The 12,524-nt window shown below is 46.3% G+C and overlaps 1 protein-coding gene across 5 annotated transcripts in view; it reads right to left on the reverse strand.

The window, feature by feature from the left end:
- The window catches only part of Tp53inp1 (tumor protein p53 inducible nuclear protein 1), a 16,397-nt gene extending 5,769 nt beyond the window's left edge, over positions 1-10,628 (reverse strand). The window contains exons 1-5 of one of the 5 annotated variants that reach the window (XM_013143836.3): positions 10,493-10,628; positions 9,504-9,624; positions 5,010-5,194; positions 3,393-3,653; positions 2,380-2,740 (exon numbers count right to left, since the gene is read on the reverse strand). In XM_013143836.3, the coding sequence (XP_012999290.1) occupies positions 2,380-2,740; positions 3,393-3,504 (473 nt within the window). In that variant the 5' untranslated portion in view covers positions 3,505-3,653; positions 5,010-5,194; positions 9,504-9,624; positions 10,493-10,628. Of the gene's footprint in view, positions 1-156; positions 195-2,379; positions 2,741-3,392; positions 3,654-5,009; positions 5,195-9,503; positions 9,625-10,492 lie in introns of all 5 variants that reach the window. The other 4 variants (XM_013143838.3, XM_003479927.5, XM_063257584.1 and 1 more) reach the window with 4 other exon arrangements.
- Positions 10,629-12,524: the final 1,896 nt, after the last annotated feature.

Below are 12,524 nucleotides of genomic sequence, written 5' to 3' on the forward strand. Positions count from 1 at the left end.
AAAAAAAAAAAAAAAAAAGAAGAAAGAAAAGAGAAACCTTCATATTAACTAGAAATTAACATAAAGAGTTTACTTAAGAGATGGGTATTTCAGTCCCTAGCCTCCCTGTGTAGACTAATAACACAGATCACATGGTCTCAAAGTGAATGTACTTACTCTGTGCCCGAGATTCTTATAAGCAGCTTTTCCTGGCCCTACAAATGTTAAATGGTGAACTATTAAATCACTAGTAAGATTTAAAATGCTATTTTAATTTTACTGTTAGGACGTGGTCAACTTTATTAATACTGATTGGCTATGGGTCATTAAAGAACATTCATTACTTAAGATTATGATAGCTTATAAACTTTCACACGCAATATTTATAAAGGCTAAAATGCAATAAAACACACACTCCAAAATCTAATGTAATTAAGAAGCACCTTACTTTTAAGTAAGTAATATTATGGTAATATTCCTGAGGACAGACAGGATAAGAGCAATTTAACTTTTAAAAGACAGTTTATTGCCCTGCTGAGAAGACAGACTTTTTTTTGGTGGTTCTGGGGTAAAACTAGGCCTTGTTGATACTAGGCAAGCACACTACCATTTAGCTACATCCTCAGCCCTAGAAAATACATGTCTGTCTAGATATAGTGGACCACTCTTCAAAGAATTTTAAGCCTAAAAATAAGGCTGTTTAAATATATTTTTAGTTACTATTATAAAACTAAGAATTTAAGACTTCTTAGTTTTAGGGTTAGTGCAGAAAGAACTCAAAGTTAAGTGTACTCTTTTGATACTTCATTTATGGAAAAATGCCTGTATTTTATCTTCGGTGGGTTTGTTTTGTGGTACTGGGGATTAAGCCCAGGGCATCACACTGAGCTCCATTCCCAGTCCTTTTAAAAGTATTTTTATTTTGAAATAGGGCCTTGAAAAAGTTGGGGGATGCCTGAAGATTGACCTTTTAGTAAATCATGGGGCTGAATAAAGTGCTTATTCCACCAACAATCTTTTTTTTTTTTTTTTTAATCGGTACTGGGGATTGAACTCACGACCACCTGCTTGCAAGTCAGGTGCTTATGCCGCTGAGCTAAATCCCCAGCCCCCCACCAACAATCTTACCTAGTCTACAACCTGGCATCACATAACTATATTAGCATATTGTGTTTCATTTTGGTACAAACAAAATGAAACACAAAAATGTTTAACTTTGTAAACAAAACCACTTAAAATACTGAGACTTGTGAGTACAACAAAGTCGAGTGAGTTAAATTAAAGAGCTGCCTGGCCTTGTTTATATTTGGCAAACAGGAAACAGAAGATATATACAATGGTCTATTAGTGGAATCAGCCTGGATGATCCATAGCAGCCCTTTGCCTGACAGCGCTCATCAGTTTCCTGAACTGCTGCAAAGGATCCTAACCCATTGGGACCCTTGGCCTGTGAGAGGGAATTAAGTTGGTACAACATCCCCAAAATGCTCTACCACCATACAGAACTCTTCACTGGAGAAGGGCATGCTGGATTGGCTGGACTTCCCGAGCTCGTTAGTACAGTGATGGGGCTTTATTTTGGAAAGAAGTTGGAGCAATCTCAGATCTATGCCCTGATTTTGTTCTCCGGATAAGGTCACAGGAGGTCTGAAAGTTCCTTTGAAAATGCCAGTCTTGGGGCTGGGGATTTGCTCAGCGGCATAAGTACCTGCCTTGCAAGCAGGCGGTTGTGAGTTCCATCTCCGGTACCGATAAAAAGAAAAAAGAAGGAAAAAAAAAAAAGAAAGAAAATGCCAGTCTTCACTAACTGACAGCCTCCCTGAACTGCCCAGGCTCTGCCTGCACCAGCCGCCATGCAGCCAGAATGCTTTAGACACCTGCACACCAACACAGTATCATGCTGGTGTGAAAGCTTTCCTCTGTGAGGTAAGAGGCAGTTCTTTAAAGCAAATGTTTTGATTTGTAAACTGCCTTTTTATCTTTTGCTAAAAATTTTTAATGCCTTCAAGGTTAAGCAATCTTTAATATGATCATTAGGAATACCTGGGAGTTTGAGATACACTCTTCTCACTGAATTTGATACCCTAAATAATTTTGTCTATAGCATGCCAGAGTTGTACTCTAAGATACTTAGCAGGAATGCCAGTCTTATTTCCCTTCAGTAGCAGAAAATAAATGAGACAGCTTTCAATATAGCAGTGGGGCCATGCTATAATTAACTTTTTTAAAAATCTAAAATTTTTATGCCATTAATCAACTATATAATATGCACAAGCTTTCATAAATCTCTGTCAAAACTACTTTTGTGTCTTCTAAAAGCTGAGTTTTGAAGTGTAGCATAATGCACAAAATGCATGCTCAACAGATTGCTGGGGGAAAGAGAATAAACTTGCGATGTACCTGGGACTGCTTGGGTTATGGAACTCATCAGTCCCACAGCTGGCTTCACTGAGGCCAGGGCAGGGGTTGTGCACAGCATAGACAGACATGCTAGGATGTTCAATGAGCAGGTTTTCCAGAGGGCTGGTTTCCACCTTGATAGTGGTTAATCCACCTGCAGTGAAACACGGGGGAGGGGTGATAAACCAGCTCTCCTCCATCGGGCACGACTCGAACTGCAGGAAGCAGGAATCACTGCTGTCAGCCAAGCACTCCAAAGTTGCAGGCAAACAGGAAAAGACTGAAGGGTGCTCGGTAGGCGACTCCTGACTGATGTCATTGTCGTCTTCTTCCTCCTCTGCTGAGAAACCAGTGCAAGTATCTAGATCAAGTTCCATGTTGCAGTTCAGATGCGTAGAATAGGTTCCACAGAAGGATGGTCATGTCAGGGTACAGCATGAGAAAAGAGAGACAACACTGTTAGCTGATGCTCACGTTCTTCCCTTCAGTTTAGAAGCAAGACCGCTTACATTCCCTCATAACTTATAAAACAGTTTCCAAGTACAGCGTCTGGTGGCAGGCACACGACCCAGGCTTTGCAGGAATGGCTTTAAGACTGTTTCTGTTCTGCTGAACAAACACAGTGAGCCGCATGGGTGGAGGTTTCCCACTAACGTCCCTCTCTCGGGCTGGGTCATCCTGTGTGAGTTGCAAAATTGGAAAATCTGACATTAATTTCTCTGATCATCTAGCACAAAATATTTCTTGATTTTCCTTTTTCTTTGTGGCACCGGTGACTGCACTCAGGACCTTTGCATGGAGCCCTTTTGATTTTTATTCTGGGATAGGGTCTTGCTAAATTGCTCTGGCTAGGCTTGAATTCGTAATCCTCTTATCTCAGCCCCAAATTGCTATTTTTTAAAAAAACAAATTCTTGTTCACTTTGAAGGTTTAAAAACCTTCAGTTACTGGTTTATTATAAAAAAAATAACATGCAAGTGTTTCCAGTTACACTGTTAAGACTGACCACCTACCTATAAAGTCAACAAGAATCCATTCATCATCTTCTTTCTCACTAAATTCTGGTTCTTGGTTAGAAGGAATATTGACTTCACCCACAAACATTTTATTCAGCCTCTGGAACATTGTTAAGGCAAGAACAAGACTTTGGCTGATGTCTTTATAGCTGAGATTTCAAAACTCTGCCTTTACTTGGCCAGATGGCACAGACAGGAAATTAAAGTGCGCAGGGTGCTTAATTCAACTTAAGTGAAAATCAAGAAGAGTCATTAGCCCTAAAACAAAACAGAAAAACAAGGTTATTTTGAAACAGCAAATGTTTATGAGTACACACGCACGTCCCCTTGGAAGACAGTGTACATCTTAGCCTACACTATACCTGCTCCCTTCCTATGGGACTCAAACACGAGCCATGCAACAACTTTTCTAAAACACCAGGGATCAAGTATTCATATGCATGTAAATACCCTGAAAGATAAAAGGGGTGGAGCTAGATTTGTTCACATGTATGCTTTTATGAATCTGAATGACTGATTTTAATCTCAGTACTTATTTTCTGTAGTAGAGGGGTGAAGACTACAGATTAATGGCCTTGCTGTGATACTCAGCTGTCCAGTCTTTTTCCAAATGAACTGACAGTAACGCTTGGGGACCACCATTATGCCAGGCCCTCATTTCCCTCTCTATTCTGTACTTCCTGCTTCCGACTTTAAGCACACCTAAATACTGTACAGTTAAATTTGACTACTACAGCATACTGTGGCCTTCAGGACAATGTTGGCATGGACTGTACACTACAGAAAGCTGAGCCAGGCAGAAACTGGAACTGGAGACACTGTTCCTTGTGTGGCTTAGCAGGTGGACGCTTGAGCCGCTAGTGTGCCTGGGTTCAAATCCTGGCTCCGCTGCTTAATGGCTAGAAGATTTGGGAAGCTACATGGTTTTCACTGGCAAAAGCTCCTTCCTCTGGGAGTTCTGCTGAGGTCTAAATGACAAACTTGGTCTTATCACAGAGTTCCAGGTTCACAATATTAATTTCTATCTGGTTACCTGATAGCATACCAAACTGATTAAGTATCAAAAAGAACTTTTTATGATTCCTCCACAAACTTATTCATATGCCCTGCCTTTTGTCCTTTCTTGGTATCAGAAGTATCAGCCCCCAGTAGTTATTATTTGGGCTGGAAATCAAGGAGTTTACTCTTGAGTCCTTCTGCTGCTCCCACCAGTGCTTCTGCTGTCCACCCAGCCCCTCCTCCAACCCACCAGCACGTCCTGTGGACTTTGGCTGCACCATTCTCATCCAAGTTAAATCAGCCTGCTGTCTCTCCAAGACTGCCCAAAGCACCTCCTAAACTGTATTACATTCAACCACAAGGGTCCTGTCCAGATCCGACTCCTTGATCCTACTCTTGTTAATGATATGACGCAGGCAACGACCTAATCAGCACACCTGTTCTGTGCAGTTTTCTGCCCAAGTCAACTATTATTCTACAAATATTTACTGAGCACTTTTATACGTCAGGGCTAGAGCTGAGCACTGGGGAGACAGCAGCAAAGGAGGCCCTCCTGCGGCAGGTGGAGCCATCCAGTGGAATGAATGCCATGGGTGAACTGAACAGTCCTCAGACCTTGCTGGCTATGCCGCTGCAGTAAGTGGCTTTAACCTTCCGTGGCTGTGATCAGGAATGGAGGGTGGGCAGGAACACTACAAATCCTGCAGACGAGAATGTGGTGCCTTCTGTATGGCTCCGGAACTAGAGAGACGGTCTCAGGAGCAAGCCACAGGCTGAGTAGGAACCAGATCCTGCAAGGCCTTGAAGGGCAGATGTTATGAAAGAAAAGTCAGAAAACTCAACTTGGTCACCAAAGGGACAGGGAGACCATTTAGAAGACTAAGAAAACTGCAGAAAGAATGGGTTGGGCATGGAAAGAGCTGCATATGGACAATCTGATGATACAGCTGGAGATTCTAGTAGGCAGGTGGATTTAGGAATAGTTGGATGCAGCAATTTGGGAACTGTCAACACAAAGGGGGTAACAGAAAATTTAAGAATCAACGAGATCACCCAGGGATACAGAAGCATCTTACTAATCACTTTCTCCCCTCACTATGGGGAACTGAGCCCAGCGCCTCACATATACTAGGCAAGTGCTCTACCACTGAGCTATATCCCCATCCTTTTTGTAACTTTGGATAGGGTCTTGCTAATTTCCCAAGCTGACCTCTAACTTGGGAACATCCTACCTTGGCCTCCCAAGTAGTTGGAATTACAGGCAAGTACCACTATGCCAGCCTAATCACTTATCACAAGCATGAAGCATAACTTCAGGCTCCTTTACTTTCATAGTGGTCATCTCCGCTATTAACGTACTTGAGGATCCTGCTTCACTACCCGTATATAAACTAGGCCGCTACAGTTTGGCACACAACTGCATGAGTAGAACATCAAGACGAATGACAGTAGGACACTGTGTCACAAGTCATCTCTAGCCATTAATTATTAAAGGTAGGTAAACAGGAAGTATCACTTGCATAACCAGTCTCTTTCTGAAACCTTCTGCAAAGCAACACAGCCAAATCAGGACAGCTGGAGCTCTAGTATGAGAACTCAAATGCAGCTTTCTGGTCTGTGTAAGAGAAATCAGGAGAGAAGCAAGCTGTGTAGTTTGCAGCCCGTGGTGGGGTGACAGCCGTCTCCTGGCAGATGAGCCATCTCAAGGTCTGATGGAAATAAAGGGTTTTGAGCATACCTGCTAGGAGGGAAAAATGTATCTTCAAAACCTTGTCTCATTTTGCATTCACTGAGCAGCTGAGAGGATTACTCTCTTTTCCAGCGCACAGGGCTGGACTCTGGCCCTGCATCAGCTAAGCAGCTGGTGTCAAGGGGTGGGACCGTTCTCTTGTGCTGAATGTGCACCTTGTCCCCTGGCCTGTGATGCCATCTGAGGGCAAGGCATGGGGATTCAGGTCAATACCAGCTATGGTGCACGCCATACTGCCAGGCCATGGGAGCAGCTTTGAGTTCCCAAATGCAAGCTGCCCCTCTGGCTACTGTCCAGCTTGTACAGAAGCCAGCTGGTACCAGTATATCTGGGACTGCCACAGGCAAAGCGGCCCTGAAGGGCGCTCAGCACAAGGCAAAGTTCTTGGTCTCCTGAAGTCAGAGGCAGACTCTAGCCATCTATTTCTTTGTATGGACCCAGCCATGGGTGAGCAGAGTACAGAAGCCCATCAGAGTCACTACTGACAATGACATGAAAATGCCCAGGGTCCTGTGGCAGGAACACAGACTGGAGTCTGGGAGAGGGTGGAGGAGCGCTGGCCTAGGGAACAGAAGCCCTGCCTCTGGGTTCTAAGGCAGGTTGCTGGAACTGAACAAGTCAGCCTTTCTGAGCCTGTCTCACTGGCAGAGAAATGGGTATGCCTTGTAGGACTGCCTCTAGGCAGTGCCCACAAACGTCCAGCACAATAAAGAAGCGAGGTTAGTCTAAGAACGCAAAGTTCCTTTAGCCCTGCTTTCTGTAGGTATCACAAAGATCAGGGAGCTGCTGGAAAGACCCTACCCACCAACACTGCCCAGGGAGGTAGGCACCAGGCAGGTTCCATAAATGAGCCCTCAGAATGTGACTAGTGTGAGCAACACACTGCATTTTAAATTTTAATCCATTTAAATTTAAAAGCTGAAGTTGGGCGTGGCAGTACATCTATAACTTCAGCACTCTGGTAGCCTGGGAAACTTAGCAAGACTATTTCAAAATAAAAAACGCTGGGGAAGAAGTTTAGTGTGAAGGCCCTGGGTTTAATTCCTAGTACTGAAAAAAAAGTAACTGAGCCAAATTTTTTAAAACGCTCAACTATGTTTGGAACCATTAAGGTACACGAATCTTTTTCAACTGTAAATTTTATGGCATCTAAATTCAAGATTTTTCAGTGCAAACTTAGCATCTAAATTGACAGACTGCATATATATATATATATGTATATATATACACACACACATATATACACACAAATATCTGCAAGACTTAGTAGCAAAAAAATGTTTTTTAAATAAGGAGGGGAAGGGAATGGGAATAAAAGCAGCAAGATATATCATGTACAGGTACAAATTCCCTATGGTGAAAATTATAATATATACATCTAAAATGCACCAATTAAGGATATGTAAAAATCTATTTCTACCTTGATTATATGTTACAATGATTAATTTTGGATATATTAGGCTATACATTTATACAATGAGTATCACCTGGTTTTTTCCTTTTAACATGACTCCTAGAACGCACAAATGGCCCACATTGTGTTTCTGTTGGACAGTGCTGTTCTAGAAAAACCCCCTCAGAACTTCGGTGTCGACCCAAGGGCTGGCCCTGTTTAACCACTGCTCCTGGTGATTTCGGTTTCTGCCTGGGGCTGCAGCCTCTCCAGGCTGGGGCTGCTTCTATGTGGCACTAAAAGGCAGGCCAAAGGTTGCCCTTCTCTCCTCCTGACCTGGTCACGCACTGTTTGCGAGCCACACATCTAGGGCAGTGATGAAAACTAAAATGAAAGTTCTGCAGAAAGCCCAAGTCCCAAGAGGTCAGACTGACAACACAGCTCTGGGATGAGCAGAGGGAATAGGAAAGGCAGGCCAGGGCTGCTGCTCTCTCAGACACCTGCGAGCTGCGGGCTGCAACCAGTCTCGCCCAGCAAAGAAACAGTATCAGGACTCGGGCATCTGCAGAAGGCAGATGTGCCCTCTCCTCTTGGGCTCAAAAATATATCCTCCTCCATTCAAAAATAAATCACATCTTTTTCACTATAAAATGAAAATGCCAAATAGTCTAAAAATGTAAGGAAAAGAATTATTAACTCATTGCTTTGTCCAGTCATTGTTAGTGTACTGGATCAGTTTTTCTATTTCTCTTACAGTTGTGGTCCAGTGAAAGCACAATCTGTATCTCCTGCTTTGTTACTTAATATTGTGTCATCAGTGTTTTTCTTATTATCACAAGGGCAGAACGGTTCTGTGGGCTGGCTCTGGAGGAAGCCTGCTGGATCACACATCTTGGCTCTGCTGCTGCAGACTGTGAACTCAGGGTTACTTAGTAACCTCGTGGGCTCCAGTTTTTTTCATCCTTAAACAGGAATGATAGTCAGAAAGCCTACTTCTTAGTGCCAACACCAGGATTAAGTGTGTAACATTCAGAACAGTGCCTGGCACATGGAAGGCATTCAGTAAATATTAACTACGGGTTCATTGCAGGCCAGCTGTGAGAACAGGAGCAAGTCAGTCAACATCTTGGGGCCAAGTTTCTTTATCTGTAAAATGTCCCTATAATAATTATAGCTTCCATGTACTGAGTATGTATGTGACTGGGACTTCAAGTATTTATTTGCCTTATTTTACTAATGAGGGAACTGAGGCTCAGAAATTAACTTGCTTTGAAAGGGACCGAGCCCAGCACAGGTGGAGCGAATATGAGAGCATGAATCCTTTCGGTTCCAGTCCCTTGCTTTTCTCTGCATAGGATCTCTCCGGTTCCTTCCAGACTCACTGTGATTCTATGAGCCAGAGAACAGTACTTTTCAGTTAGTTTTGGCTGCCAGTAGGCGGCTCTAAAAAACAGTATTTTTAAATTAAAAAAAGAAAGAAAGAAAAACAACCACAAATCTGATGCATGCAGCTGTTGCTCCTGGACAGTTTTGAAATAGGAGGTGGCTAAACACACCTTTGTTGACAGAGCTTCAAAATTATCTTTCTCTTTATATCCACCCCCTCCTACCCGTTTAGAAAATTTAGGATGCTGACTCAAACACTTTAAAATCACTTTTGAACTTCAGAAAAACAAAACTAAGAAAGCCGTCTTTGCTTATTCCACTTCTGCTCCTTCTATTCAGTGGTTTACAAGGGACTTCATTCTCCCCACAACCCACCACAGTCTGCCCTGCGCCAGTGGACAAAGACAGCAGTGAGTGGTACTTCACTGCCTGTTAACCTTGACTCGTGAGTTCGATCCCTGGTACCGAGAAAAATGAAAAAGACAAAAAAAAAAAAAAAAAAAAGAAAGCTGGGAACTTCCCAAGGGAAATCAGAGAGTTCACAAAAGAACAAAAGATAGGATGAGCAAACAAAAGAGACCTTAGTCACTGAAATTAGCAGGTCCTGGTTCCAAGTAGGGGCCCTTGAAAATTATGCTGCCAGTTTATATTATATTGGCTTGTGGACTTAAAATTAACAGCTTCCCAGTCGCTTTTCACACCTGCAAATGAAAAGGGTAATTCAATTACCAAGCAAGTGGTTTCAGGGTCTTGGGGAAGTTGGGTCACGTCTCACCTACACCCCCGACCGGCTCCTACACCCCCTCGCTTTTTTTCTCAGAACTACTTGGCATCCTTTCAGCGAAGGATGCCCAGGTTCTTAGAAGACACAGATGGAAGGAAAGCAACTCCTTACTCTCTAAATTCGAATTCACACACTAGGCAAACGTACTCCGAAAATACAATCAAAACAAAACTCCCACGTGAAATTCATTTGCAACTTCGAATCACTAAACAGTTCCTTTTTATTCGCGGTGTGGCCGTATATTACCTAACCTCTCTGTGCCTCCCTCGAACTTCCTTTCCGTAGAATATAATTAGGCCTGCCCCCGGAGGGTGGTGACGGCCAAGCCGCTCACTGAAAGCCCTCACTCAAGCGCAGGAGACCGCACAGGTGACCGAAACGGTCGCGATTTCCCGAACTACGGGGACGCCAGGCGCTCGTTCCGCAGGTGCAATCTCGCGCCGCGTTGCGTGAGATCGAGCGGGGCGAGGCACCGGCCGGCGACAGCTGGGCGGGACCCGGGAACCGCAGCTCGGGGAGCGCGGGGACAGCTGGACCCCGCGGGGGGACGCCCCTCCGAGCCCGGCGTCGAGCTCCAGGAGGCGGCGGGGCAGGTCCGCCGCGTGCACGCAGCCAGGCCGGGCTCGGGGGAGGAGGAGCAGGCGGAGCCCGAGCCCCCGCCGCCGCCGCTCGTCCTGTCCGCGCCCGGGTCGCTGGGGTCGCGGGACCCGGAGCGCGGCCGGACCCGAACCGCCGGCTTCGGTTCAGTTCGGTTCGAGCTGAGCACCGGCCCTGCCCGCACTTACATAGGCCGAGCCGCGGCGGGCGCTGCTCGCAGGTCCCGGGACGGCGGCGCGGGGCGGCTCCAGCCTCCAGCTGCCCCAGGCCGCCGCCGGCGTCCGGGTCCTTTTGTTGCGGCGCTGCGCTCGCTCGGAACAGCTGATCGCTGCAGCGCCGCCCCGGCCGCGCCAGCGCCGGCCCTACCAATCAGCGGCGCCGGGGCCGCGGGGCCGCCCTGCGAGAGGTTGTCACCAACGCACGTGACCTGGCGCCGGCTCGCGCCGCTGGGGCTCGAGAACAAGCCCGGGCAACAAAGCCGGGAGCCGGGGAGGCCGAGCGGGCGCGGGGCGCGGGGCGCGGGGGTGGGGTGGGAACGCGGAGCCTCAAGGAACGGGCAGGAGCCAGGCGGGGGCGCACGACCTCCCTGGCCCCTTTTGACCCCTGGAGGAGCACAAGGTTTGGGGCACCGGGAACACATTTTTTTTCCCTGTAAGAAGACCGTTAGGGACACCGAGAGTGCGGAGGATAAATTCTCCAAGAGCCCCCGCGGGCCGGTGTAAGGGTGACCCTGGGACGGTGACCAAGGCGAGCTCCTCTGGATCCCACCCAGTACAGGGGATTCCAGCCTGCTCAACCCCTGTAAGGCGAGGAGCCAGGCCCCACCTGCGTGGAACTCACCTTGGGAGCTGACTGAACTTGTCCCTAGGATGTGCCTTGAGGCAGAAGCTAACAGCCCAGGCCAGAAGGCAGCGGGGGTCAGGACCCTCCAAGAGCTCTGTGCCGCCGGAGAAGAGCGGAGAGCGGTTTTTCCGCGCCTTGTCCGCTGTGGATCTGAGAGTTTGCACAGGCAGCAGAGGTTAGGATCTCTCCTGTTTACCTGCGAACTCTGCACATTCTCACGGGGCCTGCCTACTCACTGGCTATTTATAGTCTGAAGAAAACGAGACCATGCACTTGACAATGCCTTCCAAACCAAAGCTCTGTACTCTCGCAGGAGGCTTAATTGTGTCTGGTGTGGGCAAGGGAGTCGTGTTGAGGTATATCAGTTCCTGTGGATCCTGTTTGGAGTGAGATGTAATCCTCTGACCCAAGTGAAACGTATACGTATAGCAACTCTCCAGATTGCTGTCACCACTACAGTCTCCAGAAGACTCACTCAGACCCAAGAATGGCTTGGTCAGTTTGTTTCAGGAAATTGACATTCAGAGTAATAATGATCAAAACGATGAGGTGTTCACTTGACATTACAGATTACCAGGCTGTAATTTGCGGACTGACAGTTTCATGGAATTAGACATGATCTGGATGTTAAGACAAAGCAAGTCCACACTAATGTTTTTCTCTCTAAAATTCACTGCTATACTAGGAGTCCCCCACAATCTCTTGTTTCTCCTTAGGAATTCAAGAGGACAGCGTCTTTCCATCTAAAACCAAATTATGGTAACTTATAAAGGTCTCATTTTTAAAAAAACATTAAACCCTATCTTTTTCCAACTTGCTAAGGTTTATTATAGTATAGGGCCACAGTGCCTTGTGCTAGAGAAAACAATGTGAAGTAGATGTGCAGAGGTGGCGGCCACAGTGCATCACCCCATCATAAAGGGGAGTTTTTTCCTCTCCTTGAATCTGGACTGACCGTGTGACTGCCTCTCATATAGTGGAAATAATGTTCTCCGACTTCCTTGACGTTAAGAAAATGTAACAGTTTCCACTTTGCACCCTTCGGGGTGGAAATGCAAGGCTTGGGGAAAGCCGGCTGCTACAGGAAGCCCAAGCGGCCACATAGACAGGCCACAAGGCAGGAGAGATGCCTGGACAGCTGCTGACCCTCTGGCCCGTCAGCTGGGTACTAGACATGAATGGGAAAAGCTCTCTAGGAAGTTCCAGCCTCAGCTGACACCGGGTGAAACAGGCAGAGATGCACCATCCTCTGAAGCCTGCCACAAAGCAGAGTCCCAAACAGACTGCTGCTGTTCTGCAGTCCTGTAGCCAGGGCCTCACACAAGCGAGGCAGGTGCTCTACCACTGGGCTACATCCTCTGCCATTCACTGTTAAGA

This window comes from Cavia porcellus, unplaced genomic scaffold (assembly GCF_034190915.1).
Source record: "Cavia porcellus strain 051 isolate PalLab524CR breed Dunkin Hartley unplaced genomic scaffold, mCavPor4.1 scaffold_10, whole genome shotgun sequence".
Classification (NCBI taxonomy): domain Eukaryota; kingdom Metazoa; phylum Chordata; class Mammalia; order Rodentia; family Caviidae; genus Cavia; species Cavia porcellus.